Here is a 19,561-nt window from a genome sequence, read left to right as displayed (position 1 = left end):
ATAATTAAAAAACTTAAATTATCTAATATTAAATTATATAAATTACATAATTTTAATAAATATTGCAAAATTTGTAATAATTATTAAATCATAAATTTGTTATTGAAATCTTTAATCACTAATACTAATTATATTATGAATAAATTATATAATATTAATAAATAATACTGAATTACACAATTTCAATAACTTATATTCGTTATTTTATATATTTTTCAAACTTTATATATTTTACTATGACAACTTGTTAATAAAATATTTTTAATTTTATTAATATCTTATAGTGAACTCAATATTATTTAAATTAATTAATTTATATTTTTGTTATAAAGATATACATATTGTTTCTGAAAATACCGAAAGACGGCAGGACTGAAGAGGACGAATAATTTCTACAATTTTAAATTTCTATTTTACCCCTGATGGATTGCGACAAAACGGCAACCAATGGTTCCCGTTTTACACGGGGTGCGCAATGCGCTCACAGTGCCTTTCCAAGGCAGAGTATCAACCCCTCCATAATTTCATTTGCCGCCATCAATCAAACCCCGCGCGCTCTTTTTCTCTCACTCTTTTCATTATAGTATTTGTACCCACGACCAAGAGTTTAAAATACAGAATCATTTCCTTTAGCGCTTAATCAGGTATTTCTTCTAGACTCCGTTTGTTTCCTGAGAAAATGAAGGAAAATTCTTACAAAATTTCCGTCTTTTTTTTTTTTTGCAGATTTCTCAGCAATCAAGTGTTCATCCATCCTCACTAGACTCGCTACTAATTTAGTAGTTTGATACGGCACGTTCCGCAGCACGATCTTTATTTTCTTTTCAATTTCTCTGATGTTTTTGTTCTTTTTGTTGTATTTTGTAATTTTCATCGTGAAGAAAAAAGGGAGTTGTCATCGATCCACTTGATTATGTGAAATAAATAGTCTCAAATCTAGTGAAATAACGGATTGTTGATAAATCTTTAAACTAATTGCATTTTTTTTCTGGAAATAGCTAATTGTAAAATCACGTTGGATGAGCATCTTTAGGTTATGAGAAGTTTGTTTCTTTGCTGGGATAGCTTGGCCTTCAATTCCTTATGCTACTTGTCTTAGGTTTGCAAATGGTGGCAATGTGATAAAGAGGGTAGCTTGTTTGTCATGCTTAGAATTTTCCTATCCGGTTTGGCGTTATTAGTGATCAAAATTCTGTTATAGCTTAATTTGAAATCTATGCGCTTAGATTTTGGTTTGGGTAAAAGTTGCTTTTCTAATTTAGGAGAGCAAGAAAAAATGCTGCTAATTTGGTGTTTAGCTGATGATAAGTTGTTGAAAATTTTTGTACAGTTGTGATTGGGAATTTCTTATGGTATTAGTAAAATGATTTTCTTTTGGATGTTTTCCGTTTTTTTCTCCCAGATATGGATACTTCAAGCCCTGCAGCTCTTGTCAATGGAGGATTGCTACGCATGCACGTGGGACGCAAGGTGCGGGCTGTGATTCAGGTTGTACGTTCTGATGTTGGATCTGTGGTGGGAAAGTCTACAGATGATTGCCAACTTGTTGTAAAAGGCTCCCCACCTGTTTCTCTTACAAGTTATGTCGAGGTTATTGGGGTTGCTGAGAATGATAATTCTATCCAGGCTGAAATATGGACCAACTTTGGTGATTCATTTGGTATGGCTTTCTACTCCGTATGAAGTTTACCTGAGCTTGTTGAACTATGCAAATGTGATCAATTTTCCTTAGGAGAATGCATTTTAGTTTTCAAACATAATAATCTGTGTGCTGTGGACTTGTAATTCCAATTACAAGAGTTAGTTTATTGGGGTGAAGCAGAACTGCCAAAGATCTCTGCTTCTGATTTTTTAGAGTCCCCTGATCCCAATTTTGATAGGTGTTATTAACTATTAGGCGATAGGAAGGGTACACTGGTAAACTTGCACTGAACCTGGATGCTGGCAGATTAATGTGAATATGGGTGTGAGCTAACGTGCTGAACTTAAAATCTAATTGGTATTTGTTGCCATGCTGAGTGGCATCTTTTCCATGTGATGCCTGTGGCAACTTAGTAACCTTCAAAGATGTTTTATTACATGACGTGTATTGAAGGACCATTAACCTTCAGATTGTTTTAGACCTGTTCAACTATCTAGCCAGCAGATGAGCTGTTCTATCTCTGAGTATTTAAACAGTCAAGTGAAGCAATACCATATGCTGCCTTGGGTCTATCGGTAGCAGTAAACGTTGTGACTTGTTTGTAATTGTTAGATGATTGAAATGTTCTAGTTACCTCAACACTGAGCTAGCACTCACTCCTCGAAGCATTATTTCTTTAATCTTCAATTGATTTTTTGCTTTGTTTTGTTTTGTTTCTGATAAAGTTTCTTTCCTTTTTCAATAATGGCAGACACATCCAACTATGATCAGCTCTGTCAGCTTGCAAATGGAGAGTTCAAACACCTATTCCTCTGAGGTGTTTTAAGATAATTTCTTTGCAAAAACTTTTAGTTGCAATGTATTTTGCATTCTATGCCCATATAAATAGGTGGAAGTTCTGTGAAAGAACTTGCTCATGAGCCTGGAAAGTCTCTTTGTACTATTTGTCTTTGGGATAGCTGTTTTTACTGTTACATGCTCATCCATTATGAAAATGCCCTCTCTGTCATTATAACCTCTATGATAGAATCTCTAGCTGCCTAAAACATATGGCCATTACAAATTTGTGAGTGGCTCAAGAATTATCGTGGTTTTCGTTATTTCCTGTCGTTATTTGTTAATGAAATTGCCCCCAGTGTAGATGGAAGAGCGTGAACTATTCATCTGTTGATGAGCAAAGATGCTGCAAACAAATATAAGTTGTAGATCAAAAGAAATTAATGAAACTGATATATATATATATACTTGGATTCATGCAACCGAAAGATGGCGAGTGGCTATGGTAAATATTATACCTTATTATCCATTTGCTTTGTTCCTTGTCGCATTATCATCAACAAAATAATACAATGCTCCTTTGCTGGGATATCGTAATAGTATTCCTACTGTATTTCTGTATAAATCTGCTTTTTTAGTTCAATTTAGCTTCCCTTATTTCTTGCCTCTTTGTTTTTGTACCTTTTCCCCTTGTGAATGCGTTTTCCCAGATGTATGATTAAACAATTAACCGGGCCATCGATTTGTGGGCTTTATTAACTATTAGGCAATTTGGAGGTGGCTTCTCCAAAGCGGTCTATTAAAATACGCTCCATGATTATGGACCGTTTGTTTTGGCGGCTAATTCACATGCGTTGGATGAGTGGACCTGTTATCAAGCAGAGATTATAAGAGGTCCTATGCTTGCAAGCCAATGTCAACGTACCACGTGTTACTATAAAACCAAGATCAAGTGTTTTTGCGACTGATTAATCAGTTTAACAATAGATATGCTAAGTTGTGAAATGGGGTGTGATTCATCATCAATCTAATTTTTTGTTTAAAAGAATTGTAGCATACAAAATTTTATTAAAAAATATTTTATAATAAAAATAAAAAAAAATGTTTAATGCAAACATTCAAAATAGGGTGGATGAGTATATTAGTGAATGTTTTGATATTAGATCATCTATTTATCAAATGGATACAATTCTTAATTGTTTAATTTCCATTTGAAAAGAAAGAAATTATCACAAAATAATGAAATACAATGTAAGATTTATCACCTAAGAATCAAATAGTAGAATTAGAGGACAATTTCATCAGTTAAATAAGTCTAAAATCTTAATTTCAAACTTTGAACATTAAATTTAAAGTTAACCTTGTACATGCTGATCATGCATACAACTGTACACTAATTTTTCCACAATCTTATATCAACAAACATCATCATATTCATAGTATTTATTTACATAAATTAAGTGATAGATTGCATAAATAAATAAATAAATAAATAATTAAACATGTACATAAAATTAGACAAGTATAAGTTTAAACTTTTAAAATGTTTATGTATAGTTTGTTGGTACTAGTACAACATTCAAAATAAGATAATTAGATTATATACTATCTTTAATGAGGGATCAAACAGTTAGAACTTGAAATAACTTATAAATCTTTCTGAGCAAGACGTTTGAATTTTATGAGAAATGACTTGTTGGGTAGGGAAAACATAAATATATTTTCATATGTATAAAAATGAATAATTAAACTCTACATGCTATCAACAAATTAAGTTCTAGTATGTATAAATTATTTTTCCATTTAATATTTGACCTTACTTTTTCATGCTATTTTTCTTTTTATCAACTCTTAATTATATTCATATAATATAAAGTAATTAATACTTATACACATACTCATAAAGTTATTAAAATGCTAATTTTTCTAGAAAACAATTTTATTACGTGTCAAAGAAGAAGAAATTAGTGCCCCTACAATTTCAACATCATTATCATATTTCAATTAATCCTTTATTGCTAATAAGTTAATATGTATGTAAGCTTTCAAGCCCACTTAGTCGTATGATAAATCAAGATACTTATTTATTTATTTATCTATATCTAATTTACTAAATAAATTGATTACTATATTTCATTGTAATTTATTCTAATATTTATTTTACTTATTTATGAAAGTATTTAATTATTTAATTATTACATTAGAGAAAAAAAGAAATCAATAAAATGAAATATGGACAGAAAATAGAAACAATTAATATTATATTATATAAAAAGAAAATATATACAATCTAAGTAAAATGTTTTGAATCCGATATGGAGCAAGTCCGGGATCCTTGAAAACTTATATGGGTGGGCGCTGCACTTGTGCTTTCCTACACAATCTGATTGCCCCTCCTCCATAGGAGAAGTAAAGGACGCCACTGCGAATACAAACTAAAGTCACTACTCAACAAAATACCCACTAATTTTAAATATCACAGAAGAAAAATTTAAAATAAATAGAAATGCATACCTTTACCACTTTTCTTATAAAGAACACTCTCTTACACTTGAAGAAACTCTTGAGCAATTTCCCCATTAGGATACAGCAGTGTTGCACCAGTATCTTCATCACTCTTCTTCTAATCCAACGTGCCCTGATTTGGTTAAGCACTCGGATTCTCTCATTCCTCTGAATTTTTTTAAAGAAGAAAACAATACAGTTGCATGCAGAAATTAATTCACATTTAAGTCTATTAATTTTTGGACCTTAACAAAGAAAAAGTCATTTGTTATCGATGGTATTTCCTTCTTAGACAATATTTCTTTGTTTACTACCATTATTTCTAATCCATTTTTTCCCTTAACGTAGAGAAAGACGAGATAAAGAACATAACAGAAAATTAAGGAAACTATTTAACCTGTTTTATCCTGTTTGATAGATATAAAGTTGCCGCGTAGCAAAGTCTTGGAACAGTTGGGTGTGAAGAAGAAGGCGTCGCTCGCGGCCCAGAAGAGGAAGACGAAGCAGCATGCTGCTGCTGCTGCTTCTTCTTCACTTGTTGCAGTCGTTTTTTCTTTCCCATCCAGTCAACTGCTTCTTTAGTAAAAGCCAAACAGAAATCGATTGGCCATATTTGACAGTAGAAAGGAAAAGGGTGTCGTTTTCTCTTTATATAGTTGTTTTGAGTCTTTGTTTTTTCCTTAAATTATGGGGACTTGGTGAGGTGAACAGCCTTGTAACCATTAATGCATTGATCCATTGGTTTTTTCTGATTAATTAATGCTTCTAGATCAGTGATTTGGGTTGGTAGTATTCATCGTATGTGTCGGTCAAGGTTTTATTATGAAATGGTTACAGCACGCTTTCTCATTGTTTTCGTTGGTTCAAGTGCTGAGGTTGGATCTGCATGGCGATAGGAAAGTGTAGAGATGATCACCAACTTGTTGTAAAAGGCTCTGTCCCTCCAGGTTACATTGGATGTCAATGTACGCGTATGCATAAGTTGAGTCATTATCGAAAAAATAATTGCAGCAAAAATGCCAAAAAAAAAAAAAAGACCTATAGACACAAGAAAGAGTAATTGAATTCAATTCTTCCAAGAGGGTAATTGATTTATTATAAATCAATTATTAGTATTATTCTTTGTTAAAGGGTAAGATGCTAAGTTTTACTTATTCTTTGTTTATTATATTCCTTATACATTCCATATCATAAATCAATTTACTATTTAATCAAATTATGAAATAATTAATTATTCTTTTACTATTCTATTCTCATGAAGTAATCATTTCATAAGTTAAATGTGGTGTTAGTGAATTTTTTTTTGAAGAGGTGCTAGTTTTTAAGTTTGTAAAAATTAATTAGATATATGCGATGTGTTGTAATTATAACTATAGTCAAAATTTTAATCTAACATCTAAAATGTAAAATTTTGTAAGTATATACGTAAACTTTTTGCTTCGTGCATGACTTATCAAAACTAGGGATGTCAATGGGTACCCTATTATAGGGAATCCATGGGTACCATACCCGGTTATACTGGGTTAGGGTACTCTACAAAAGGATTCGGATAGTGATTTCATAACTCGAATCAGATTCTGGTAAGGTTCGGATACTACTCTTTGGGTACCCGTTACTCGAATTCGATTAATATTTATAAATATTTTATTATTATTTTAATAATTAAATTAAAAATTTACAATTTCTATCAACTTTACAAGCAATTTTTTTTTTTGTTAAAAACTAACAAATATATGAAAAGTATAGTTACTCTAATTATTAATATGATGACATTAATATATTTAAATTAAAAAATTATTAGATTGTTAATTATGTTTAAATAATTTTAATATTATATCATATTATAAAGGAATATAATTACTATTATATATGTACTTTTAATATACATATATTTACTTTTTATTTTGTGTTAATATTACAAAAATTATGACTTATAAAATTATTAATTATAATATATATACCATTATTTATATAATCTTATAATATATATACTTAAAGAAAGCTTTTGAGATTAGAATAGTTTTAGAACTTAAATTTTTTTTAAATTTTATGAAATTAAGAACAAATCTTTATAATTAATTAAATTAATTCATGAAACTATTATTATTAATTAACTTGTAATGTCTTTTAATATATATAATTTATATATTGTGTTAATTTATAAGAAATAAAATTACTATTTTATATATTAAAATATTTTTTATGTATGCGTGTGTATATATATATATATATATATATATATATATATATATACTTTAAATATAAATATATTTACTTTTTATTTTGTATTAACATTGCAAAAATTATAACTTATAAAATTATTAATTACAATATATATATATATTTGCTTATATAAACTTATAAAATATAAATCTAAAAAAAAATTATGAGATTAGAAAAGTTAATTGGGTAATTGGGTATCCATGAAGAAGATTTCAATAATTTTTTTATTTAATCAAATATTTAAACTGGTTAGGGTAATTATAGGTAATAAGAATATATTAGGGTTAGGGTTAAGATAATAATTTTTAAATTATTTAAATAATTAATAAAATTAAAATAATTAATTTTTAATAAAATTAAGATTCAGGTATCTCAAAATTATAAGTTACCTGACTCATTGACATTACTAATCTAAACACCTCGTGTATGTAGGTCCTAAAATGCCGTTCCGAATCTAACCGGGCAGCCCGACCCGAAACACCTCCTCCATAGTGTATTCCGAAGTCCATATCATTTTTAGGGCACAGACTTGATACTAAGGGCCCGCGAAAAAAAAGCGCCCCTTTCCGTTTCTGGAACTCAAAATTAGTGTTTTCCAGAACAAAATCCCTCATCATTCTTAGCCAGGATTTCCCTCCAATTCTTCAAATTTTCGAGGTCGGTAAGCTCTCTTTTCTTTCTCTTTCACAATTTATGTATATATAATCACGAAGTTCTTCGTTGTGCTTAATAATGAATGTTTAATCTTTTATGTCTAACGTAAGGTTTCCAGCTTATATTGAATTCGAAATATTTGTATGTTTACTGCTTTTTGCTTTTTCTTTTTCTTTTTTATTTTGCTATTTCGTTATTAAATTCCTGAAGCCATGGTTAAATGTTAATGCGTAAATATGGTGAAAATTTGAGAAATATTGCATTTTGCATTTCTAAGGTTTACGGATTTGGTAAATTTGAAATTATATTAGTGTCTAATGGAGGTCTCGTGATTCCTTGATTTGCTGAATGTCAAAAACTGAGTCTGCATATTTTCTTTATGTTTTTACATACTTGAATTAATGCAACGTGGAGTGAAACTGAAAGATGGCGAGCGTCAGCGGTAAAGGATACCTTATTATCCATTTTCTTTGTTCATTGCGGCTTTATTGTTGAATTAAAGAATTGTTTTTGCAAATTTGTTTTGTTTGTTTGCTGGAATCTTTTAATTTTTTCTCCTATTCTTGCTATTTCTATATGATTCTGCCTTTTAGTTCAATTTCTCATTCCTTATTTTTTTGCCTCTTGTTTTTTTTCCCTTTTCCCTTTCGGTGATTGCATTTTCCCAGATACATAATTAAACAATAAAACTGGCCATTGTTTTTTTTTTTTTGGGCAATTGTCCATATCTATTATCTAATTTCAAGAATTTCAGTTTGTTGAGCATCAGAATCCTCTTGATTATCATTCACAACTCTCTTTGCCTGTCTCTATTACTATTTTTACTATTTTGTGATTCCCTTTTCTGAGAATCATTCAAATTGTGACTCCTTTGAAGCCATATTATCTTCATGGCACGGATTCAAACGAAATTCTTATTCTGCAACTCCATTTGGCCTCTCATTTTTGTTTCCTCCTTTCCACATTTGTACTCTTTTCTTTTGTCAATGCTTCTGGCCTCTGTGCTTCCTTCACAGTCGCCTTGCAAGCTTGCTTTATTAGATACCAAAAATGCCAAGGACAAGGGAAGAGACTGAAGAGCAGGTGGACCTTGATGGAGATAATGAACCTGAGGAGACTATAGAGGAAGAGGTTGAATATGAAGAAGTAGAGGAAGAGGAGGAAGTGGAAGTTGAGGAAGAGGTAGAAGAGGAGGTGGAAGAAGAGGAGGTGGAAGAAGAGGAGGAGAATGCTGAGCTTGCTGATGTGCATAAGGGCTCTGATGCTGATGAGGTAATGAATGATCCCGAGACAGAGGAAGAAAAGAAAAAGAAGCATGCAGAGCTTCTTGCACTTCCTCCTCATGGATCAGAGGTCTACCTTGGTGGCATTCCTCATGATGCTTCCGAAGAGGACTTGAGGATATTTTGTGAATCTATAGGAGAAGTCACAGAGGTAACATTGCTAATTTTACAATGTCCTGGCTGTATTCTTCTTTATTTAGACTGACTAGATACGCATGTAATGACCACAGGTTAGGATAATGAAGGGGAAAGATTCAGGGGAGGCCAAGGGTTATGCTTTTGTGACCTTTAGATCCAAAGAGTTGGCTTCCAAAGCGATTGAAAAACTGAATAATTATGAATTAAAGGTGACGTAGAATCATTTCTTTTTTCGCATCAATGGATTATGCTAGTAGCATTACAAGATGTGCTGTTATTTGTTTGTGTCCAACACTTATTCTTCTCCCTTTTCCCTGCATTTAAATATCTGTGCATGAATAGATCCTTCATATTTTTTTTCAATTATTTTCTCGCTTGAATCTTATTTCTGTTTTCTTGTTTACTCCTTTTGTCTTCTTCAGGGGAAAAAGATAAAATGTTCAACATCTCAAGCAAAGAATAAGCTGTTCATTGGTAATGTTCCTAGACACTGGGGGGAGGAAGATATGAAGAAGGTTGTAACAGAGATTGGGCCTGGAGTCAATTGTATTGAATTGTTGAAGGTTTGTGTATTAGTGAATATCTAGTCTGTCAATTCACAAATTATAATACTGATCTATTGTAGCATGTGCTTGACATGACAGGATCCAATGAACCCCAGCCGAAACCGTGGATTCGTTTTTATTGAGTACTATAATCATGCATGTGCCGAATACTCAAGACAGAAGATGTTGAAGCCAACATTTACACTTGACAATAATGCTCCGACTGTTAGCTGGGCTGACCCAAGAAATGCAGAGTCTTCTGCTGCTACTCAGGTTTTCTATTTTATGCTTCATTTTTTGCTATATTTGGCTGAATGATGTGCATCAAGGGTTAGTCTAGTCATAATGTTTGATTTGGTACAGGTCAAGGCATTGTATGTCAAGAATTTACCAAAAGATATAACTCAGGATCGCCTAAAGAAGCTGTTTGAACATCACGGAAAGATCACAAAAGTTGTAGTTCCGCCTGCAAAAGCAGGAAAGGAGGATAGCAGATATGGTTTTGTGCATTTTGCGGAGAGGTCAAGTGCTATGAAAGCATTGAAGAACACTGAAAAATATGAGATTGATGGTTGGATATGCTCCTTGTACCTTCCTGTATTCTTAATGGAGATAAATGGAATTTTTATGATGTTTTGTTGGATTTTCTCTTGTTGATAGGTCAACTATTGGAGTGTTCTCTTGCAAAGCCGCAAGCAGATCAGAAGTCGTCTGGAGGATCTGGCCCACAAAATTCAACCTTAAATTCAAGCTTCCTACCTCCTCTAGGATATGGTTTATTTGGGGGAGCATATGGTGGTCTTGGAACAGGATTTGGTCCTGCAGGCTTTGGACAGGTAAGATACTTTTTTTTAACTTTGTCTTCCATACTTAAGCTTTTATGCTCATTTGTTATTGTTTCTGGGGAGATAATCTGGAAAGAAAGAGTTTGACAGTTTTTTTCAGAGAAACGATTTGAATGTTGCTTATAGACAGTGCTCTTTTGGGCAATTTTAGACTCATATTTTTTTTTAAAACTTTTTGCTCACTGCAAGCCTAGGATTAATGAGTTTAAGTTGCATTGGATGCCTGTTATAGACAGTTCTCTTTTGGGCAATTTTAGAGTCAAATTTTTTTTTTTTTGCTCATTGCAAGCCTATTATTAATGAGTTTGAGTTGCGTTGGATGCTGCCACTAGACAGATCTCTTGTGGGCAATTTTAGAGTCATCAATTCTTTTTTTTTTTTTTTTTTGGCTCATTGCAAGCCCAGGATTAATGAGTTTAAGTGGCATTGGATTATATCTGGAATTGGCAATATGTGGTCTTGTTTTGAGGTTTCATATCTCTTTGATTGAATTCGGGTTCTGATAACCTAGATGTGCCCTTTAGAGTGTGGTGAAGCAATGTTTGATTAGTGGACATGATGAGTTAGTGATTAATCTAAAATTGGCACGTGCTGCTGTTCTTTGTAGACTGTGTATAGTGGGCACTGGTTTTATCCTGCTAGTTCCTCTCTTACTACCCTTGAAGAATGTAAAGGATCATTGCACTTATTAAAGAATAAAAAACCCACCACTGGTTCCTACATTGGGAGTTCCTTTTTTTAGTGAGTTAACAGATATTCTATGATAAATGATATTATTGTGAGTTTACATCATTGTTTTCTAACGGTACGGCATGGACTTTTCAAAAAAGAAAAAAAAACCTGTTAAGGCATGGATTGTTAGAGTAAATAGTTCTCAATATAAAATGCCAATGTTAATTGTTGATCTCCCTAAGGCATATATGCTTAAGAGGTCAGTTTTTTGGAAGGTTCTTTTGTGTATACGTGATTATTTATTTATTTTTGCAAATCTAGCCTCGTTTTATAATGTTGTGCTAATTTTTATGTTACAATTTTGCAGCCGATGATCTACGGTCGAGGTCCAACTCCTGCTGGCATGGCGATGATGCCAATGCTTTTGCCTGATGGAAGAATCGGATATGTTCTGTAAGTTTTAACCATGTTTTTGTAGTCAGCTGCAGACTGTGAGAGCTTATGTTCTTTTTTCATTCCTTTATGTGTGTGTGCACTAGTGGGTGGATGTGTCCGTTTTAGGGTGGGCATTGCATGGGTGGGTGTGCATGTGCTTATGTGTACATACATACACAATCTACTACCTAGTGTTTATTTCTTTAACTAATTCTTTTTTGGCCTTAATATGTAAGCCAAATTGACATTTGACTTTTAGACAAACTTGGTGTGCACAAAATAAAGTGCACATATGTTCTGATCTTTGTCCCTGCCGCCTATTAACCATATAGAGTGATTTGTAATAACTATATACATAATATTTAATAATGATAGACTATTCTTGTGACTTAAATGTATTTATCTTTTTCTTAGTTCTGGATCATGGTACTCACTTGAGGAAATTGTTTTTGTTTTTCTTAGGCAACAGCCTGGAATGCAACCACACAGCCCTCCAGTGCAGCCCCGTAGTAGCAGGGGTGGTGCTAGTGGAAGCGCAAGTGGTGGAAGGCGTGGCAGCAGTGACAGTAGCCGAGGACGTAGTCGGTATAATCCATATTAGTATAGTTTTTATGTCTTCTTCTGTAACCTTATGCGAGAAAAGGAAAGAAATGTATCTGCTTGAGTTGGTATTATTTTTTGTTAACACAATGAATGGCAAGTGTTTGTAGGTGTGTCAAAAACTGAAAGATATTTGGTGCTAATTCCAAGGACTAACTCAAATTGCACATTGCATCATATATGGTATTTTCTTGTCCCCAACAAATGAGGGACTGGATGTTTTAGTTGAATTAGCTTTATGTTTACAATATATTTATTTACGTATGCCTTGTTTCGCTGTTACTAATAAAATGAGAAGAAAGTGTAGTATTTCATTTCTCGTTTTTACAGCATTGAAATATTATCATAAGCCTCAAATATAATTTAATTCCTCTAACCCGACAGACCTTGTGAGGTTAGGTGCTTAGATTACTTGGATAAATGATTCAAGCGGTGAGTTCCGGTTTTAGATATAGCAAATGAACACGTTTCTTTGTTAGGGATGGGAATAGGTATTCAGTAACCCAGGTACGATTGCATGAGAATGTAATCCGGTATCTTATAATATCCGTTTTGGTTTTGGATTTGAGTAGGATTCTAGTATTTTTGATACTCATGACTCGATTATATTATATAAATTATATCTATTATTATATATATATATATATATATATATATATGAATGTTTATTATATTACGGTCCATGAGTTAAAAAAAAAAAAAAAAGGAAAAGGGACAACAATATCAGCTCTTTGACGCAGTTCCTCAACCATGTCTGGCCCATAATCCCCGTACATTCTTTCTATGAATCTCAAATTATAACTGGTAAAAAAGTTCCTTCAGCAGCACTGTGCCTTGATCTCCATCAACCAAGCTTTTTTTAATATGCACATGTATGTGACGAACATGCATCTTGCTATGTAATTTGTGGAACTGCTTTGGCTATAAGGCCTCGGTGAACAAATCTCCTAGTTGTTCTTCTGAAGAAATATAAGTAGGTTTCATGACCTTTGCAAGCACTCTCTCTTACAAAGTGACAGTTCATTTCAATATGCTTTGTTCACTCATGAAAAATTGGATTTTTACAAATGTGAATAGTTGACTAATTATCAAAATAAAGTCTCACTGTTATGCCTTGATTTAAACCAAAATCAGCCAAAAGATTCTTTAACCCAATCACTTCACAACAGGCTGATTCCATTGACCTATATTCAGCTTCAGTAAAGCTTCGCGCTACTACTGATTGCTTCTTGGATTTCCAATTAACTAAGAAATTGCCAAAAAAATAAAATGCTATACCCTGTTACTGACTTTGGAGAATCAGGGCATCCAGCCCAATCGTTATCACAATAAGCAGTAATTTTCAAGTCTGAATATGCATCCATTAATATACCTTGACCTGGTGCTGATTTCAAGTGCTTTAATGCTCCGTGTGCTGTAAGCAAATGCTCTTCAGTTGGTTGATCCATGAATTGAGAAAGTACCTGAACAAAATAAGTAATGTTAGGTTTTGTAAAGGTTAAGTAAAGCAACTTACCTATTAATTGTCTGTAGCCTGTTGAATCAACCTCTATATTTGCATCAGTTTTCTTCCTTAGTTTATGGTAGTAGTCTATTGGAGTTGTCATTGGTTTTGAACCTAGCAAACCAAACTCTTCTAACAGGTTTTAAGTATATTTCCTTTGACACAGGGAAATGCCTTCTTTCGATCTTGCAACCTCAAGCCCTAAGAAGTATTTTACTACTCCAAGATCCTTCAGCTTATATTGAGAACTTAGATAAGCTTTAACATCACTTAATGCTTTGACTGAAGCACTCCCAATCAGGATGCTATTGACATAAACTAGTAGAGCAAAAAACTCACCATTCTTAGTTGTTAAAGTAAACAACGAGTAATATGATAGGGACTGCTTGAAACCAAAATGTACAAGTGAAGAAGTGAATTTCGAATTCCACTGCCTTGAAGCTATTGGTAGAGTTAAACCATCAGAGATGTTGAAAAGAGAAAGAAAATCATCACAGCATACAGGTCTTTTCGAAACAAATCTGCCGCCATGTCCTTCAAATAGATCATAGTGATTCTTTTAGTGCTTTAGTCATAAAGGTACTCCAATAGGGCCAAATATTCATCAAAGTCGACATTTGCCTTCACCGTCTCAAAAAAAGCATTCATCTTTGAGGAACACATGATAGCTTATTTGTTGCTTTCAATTGAATCTTGTTCTTGTTTATGTTGGTTTGATGTCTTAAATAAAAAGGGTAACACGCAGTTAGTTAAATATCAAAAGGTAGAAAACAGTTAATTATTGGGGAATTGCCCAAATCCTAATGTGGCTAGTAAAGCTATTTGGATATTTAAATTATTAGTATCATTCTGCTATGTCTAAATGTCCATTATGATATTATCTAAGAAGTTCAAGATTAAGTCAAACAACGTAACATGCTAAACACAAAAAGTGTAATCCAATTTGAACTCTTATATTTGATTACGTATATTTAGATTTGATATAGATTGAATTGGATTAAAATTAAGATTTAAGGAGTTATTAACCTATAAATAGGCTCGTCACTTTATTTGAAAATATACATTTGAATAAGATCATCATAGTCACTCTAAATTTGTTCTTTCATAGTTGTTCTTTTAAGGTATATTTCATAATACGTTATCAATACGATTCTTTATCTCAAGTTTTGATATCATTTAATTTTCATCATTATCTCAAACTGAAAAGTTTTCATCATCATCTCAAACTCGAAGTTCAATTTTCTTTAGTTTTCAACATCATCTCAAAGTCAAAGTTTCCCTTCTTTTAAACTTCAAAAAGGATTTCAATAATTGGTCTTTGATTTTAGCAAATAAGATAAGTGACTTAATTTCTTTTTGGTGTTTTCATTCCCTAAAAATTAGCCTTAATATGAATTTGCTATCATATAGTATACATTATGTTTTGTCTCTTGATTGGAAAACGAATTTACTATTATATAGTATGTATCATATTTTGTCCTTTGATTTATTAAATTGGAATGTGAATTTCTATCATGTAGTATGTATCATATTTTATCCCTTGATTTATTAAATCGAATTGAGCATACAAATAAATATAATTATATAGTATCTCTTTGTTCTGGTATTAGGATATGATTTGCTCAATACATAATTTCTTTGTTTTGATAATTTCAAATATAATTATGCTTAGTATATGTAAATCTGTTTTTAGATTTATGAGATTTTACATAAAACATTTTTAAATTGAACATATAAAATTGACTTTATATGATATTTATTTTGTAACAAGTGGAAAATACTTATACTTTGGGTATCTGAAAATATATTTTGTTTTCAATTTCATATATTTTTGTGATTGAATAAAATAACGAGCTACTAATGAAAAATCATTAATCCCATGAAATCATTTTTTAATTATTATAGTCATAGACATGGAAAAAATTGTCATAATTATTGCAATTGTAGTGATTACACTAATAATTATTCTAATAATAAAAATATTTTTAATCCATAAGGAGTGGATGAATACTTTTAATTTACCAAGAGTGGATGAATAACGAAAAGATACAAGAAAAAAATAAAAGTGGATAAAATAAAAAGAACATAAAAAATCTTCGTTATCGATGCGATATGAAAGGTCATTGGTCATGTACATATAGTATGACAAAACGTCTTATTGAACTTTATCAAGCATCACTAAAAGATAAAGGAAAAAATATCGAAACAAATTCCATTCAAGATGATTTTAACCATAATGTAGACACTGTAAAAAAGAAAAATCATAATGAAATTGTATTAATTAAAAGTAAATGAAAAATAAAAAAAAGAAAAAAAAAGGAAAAAAGGAGAGAGAGGTACGACACCCTGTCAGCCACCACCCTCACCCTGCCAGATGCAAAAAATTCGCGTCTGGCAGGGTAATGGGAGCGTGCCCCCTTCAACCCAGTATAAAATGGGCACTGTAGCACTAATCCAAAAAAAGGGCTACAACCTACAAACCAAAAAACCCTAAAAAATCCTAGCAACCAGAGACTAAAAATCCTAAGCTAAGCCTCCTAGCAGCCGCAACAATCCACAAAAATCAAAGAAATATACAAAAAAAATTCGAAAATACACACAGTGAGAGAGGGAGAATTTTTTGTTCATTTTTTAGGGGGGTTTTGTTGCTGTCGGCTAGGGAGGAAGTTTTGGGTTGTCGCCGGATTAGGAGAAGAGGAAGCCGATTTGGGAGACACTAGTGGGAAGGAAGAGAAGGGAATCTGTTTTGGGAGAGCCGACCGTTGGGGAGCGACACCGTCGGTTAGGGAGAGCCGACTGTTGGGGAGCTACGTCGGCGTGAAAGTGAAAGGACTTGAGAGATTTGGGGAGGAACTGGAACAATGGTGAGAGAGAGAGAGAGAAAGGATTCGGCTAGCTTAGGGAGGTCCGACGCGGGGTAGAAATCGACCGTAGGAAGAGAGTGGCAAAGAGAGTCCCGTTTTGGGGCAACCGACGATTTGGTAGAGAGAAGGGAGAGAGTTTGGATTTTAGAGAGAGAAACAAGAAGGAAGAAATGAAGAAAGAAGGGAGGGAAGAGAGTTTAAATACCTAGGGTTAGAAGCATTAAACGACGTCGTTTTGGGCACACCAAGGGTTGCTGAACAAGGCACCGAAATGGTGCATTTTGAAAGAGGTCTGAGGGCCTTGGGAAGCAGATAAGTTGGAGTGGGCCGGCTGTCTTGGGCCGCCTTTAGCTCATAAAAGGTAAATCTTTAGCTTTTCTGATTTGGTCTTTGTGATTGTGCTGGGCCCAATGTTAGGTAGGAAGACAAATTATTTTTAGTAGGTTATTAGGTAGAATAAAAGAAAAGATACATATAAAAAATGAAAATGATTAAATGATTAAGTGTCAAGAGAAAAATAGAAATAAAAAAAACATATACAAAAAAAAATAATAATATAAAAAATAGGTAAAAATACTACATTCAATGATACCAAAAAATGATGGTAAAATATAAGAGTACATATATTCTATATAATAATAATAAAATCAGATAAAATAGTTATTTAATTATAAAAATAGATCCAAGCATAATATACATAGAGAAATAAACAAACACTTAGTCACTGAAAATTAATAGATTTAGTTTAGTAAATATAGGAAAAGTAAACATTTAATGTTAGGAATTAATTTATTTAGATTAATAATATATGCATATAAGAGGATTGTATATTTTGATTTAGAATATTGTTTAGAAAAAATATAGGTATAGGAAAGGATGAAATGTGGAACATATTTATGAGATACATAGTTATGTAAATTTATGTAGAGACAATAGGAATGAAAATAAATTAGGAAGAATTAGAATTAAAATGTAATAAAATAAAATATGAAAATATCAATTGGGTGAAAAGATAGTCCCATATATAAAATGGAGATGGGTATAAATGGAGATAGAATGAAAATAGGATAAGATAAAGAATTATTAATAAAATAATTATTTAATTTAAAACCGACGATGGGATGATCAATCGAGACACAAGAAGTCATAGTCCCGGGCTAATTTTCCCTAGGTTCGGAATTCGAATCAAGGCTCCACCAGTATGATGGGAGAGCCTCGATTTCAAGATCCCGAAATTTTTAATAAATAAAGAGTTTGACTATACAAAAAAATTAATTACTCAATAAAAATAATAAATAAATAATAATAGATAAAAAAAATGATGATAAAAAAAATAATAATAATTCGAATATATAGTAAATAATTAATTTGTGAAAATGTAATATACATGACATTAAATAAATAGAAAAATAAAAAATAATAAAAATCTAAGACAATAACTAATTTAAAATTAAGCATTAAATGAAATCATAAACAATTTATTTAATTATAAAAAGAAAATACAAGAGTAACTTAGAATAAAAAATGTAAGATATAAACAAATAATAATTAGAAATAAAATAGAAAATATGATAATAAAAAATATAATAAAATGAAAATAATAGTTAAATAGTAATAGACAATTGCATTAGCATAATGTATATATATTGCATCATGCATATCATTGCATATAAATATTTTTGTTTTCGAGTTGAAACCCCGATGATGGGATTTTTCGAAGATCTTGTGAAGGTGAGTATTTCTCGAAAAGTTCTCTGGGTGAAAAGATGTCCCCGGGTCCCACCAGTATGATGGGAGGGCTCGGAAAATATTTTTAATAAAAGGTTTTCGCTCGTATTAGGTCCATTATGCACGAAAATATTATTTTTAAAGAAAAACGTACGATGACCCCGATGATGGGAATTATTCGTTGAATTTGCGAAGGTAAGTTTATCGGATAATTCCCTAGGTGAGAGAACACCTTGGATCCCACCAGTATGATGGGCGGATTCAGGAGAACGTCCTCGATAAAGGTTATTCGTCTGACATTTTTATCTCACGCCATGCATTTCATCTTTCCTCACATTTGCATTCCATCTTAGGTTAAATAGGAGATAAAATAAGAGAATAATAACTAAAGAAATATAGTGAACTTAAAAATTAAAGCCTAATAAGATAATCTAAAAAATAGTACCGTTCATGGAATGGGCATCCCGGGGGTGCTAATCTTTCCCCAGGTGTAACCGTACTCTTGAGCCTAGATCTAGAAAATCGTAGACCAGTTTAAGGTTCTCTTCGACGGGCTTAAAATTAATTTAAGGCTTCGTCGATTAGAATCGAGTCAATAGATGGCCAATCGCACCTAATAAAAAATATTGATGACGACTCCTATTTTTTAGAGTTTTCACTCGTGTCTGGCAGTCGGGTACCTCGAACTCGCACGTTACGACACATAACCAAGTTGATAAAAAACATTTGAATAGTGCTATTTTTAAAATTTTTTTTGCCCTCCCTGAAGGACGATTTAATCATTTTATAAGTAATGGAAATATCCTAAATGAAATTTCTTAATAGTTTGTTGGTATGTTTTAGTATAACATTATTATAAAGATGTTTTTATATATTCTCATTATAGTTAAATGATATATTCTTATTATGGTTTTAATAATAAATTCTATATTTAATATTCTGTTATGTTAACTTGCAATTTGCTTACTATATATCTTAATTTAAAATATGAATATTCATCTGGTTGGATCCAAGATTAATGATGCAAATATATGTCTAGCAGATAGTGCTACAATGCACACTATATATTTAAAGACAAGAAATATTTTTCTCACTTGACAATAGAAGAAACCAATGTTAATACAATATTTGGTTGTACAAAATTAA

General features: G+C 31.9%; 2 protein-coding genes across 2 annotated transcripts; both read left to right on the top strand.

Moving 5' to 3' along the window:
• Positions 1–489: 489 nt before the first annotated feature.
• On the top strand, positions 490–2,742 carry LOC18598253 (replication protein A 14 kDa subunit B). The gene is made up of 4 exons (XM_007027709.3): positions 490–644; positions 727–792; positions 1,403–1,660; positions 2,394–2,742. The coding sequence occupies exons 3-4, from the start codon at positions 1,405–1,407 to the stop codon at positions 2,456–2,458; spliced, it is 321 nt and encodes a 106-aa protein (XP_007027771.1). The 5' UTR covers positions 490–644; positions 727–792; positions 1,403–1,404; the 3' UTR covers positions 2,459–2,742.
• A 4,902-nt stretch (positions 2,743–7,644) lies between these two features.
• LOC18598251 (RNA-binding (RRM/RBD/RNP motifs) family protein) lies at positions 7,645–12,496 on the top strand. The gene is made up of 9 exons (XM_007027702.3): positions 7,645–7,804; positions 8,818–9,235; positions 9,315–9,431; positions 9,645–9,785; positions 9,867–10,040; positions 10,131–10,338; positions 10,428–10,603; positions 11,652–11,737; positions 12,182–12,496. The coding sequence occupies exons 2-9, from the start codon at positions 8,852–8,854 to the stop codon at positions 12,318–12,320; spliced, it is 1,425 nt and encodes a 474-aa protein (XP_007027764.3). The 5' UTR covers positions 7,645–7,804; positions 8,818–8,851; the 3' UTR covers positions 12,321–12,496.
• The last annotated feature ends 7,065 nt before the right edge of the window (positions 12,497–19,561 follow it).

This window comes from Theobroma cacao, chromosome 5 (assembly GCF_053813885.1).
Source record: "Theobroma cacao isolate CCN51 chromosome 5, ASM5381388v1, whole genome shotgun sequence".
Classification (NCBI taxonomy): domain Eukaryota; kingdom Viridiplantae; phylum Streptophyta; class Magnoliopsida; order Malvales; family Malvaceae; genus Theobroma; species Theobroma cacao.
The sequence above is the reverse complement of the archived record's forward strand: the minus strand, read 5'-3'. Positions and strand labels throughout refer to the sequence as shown.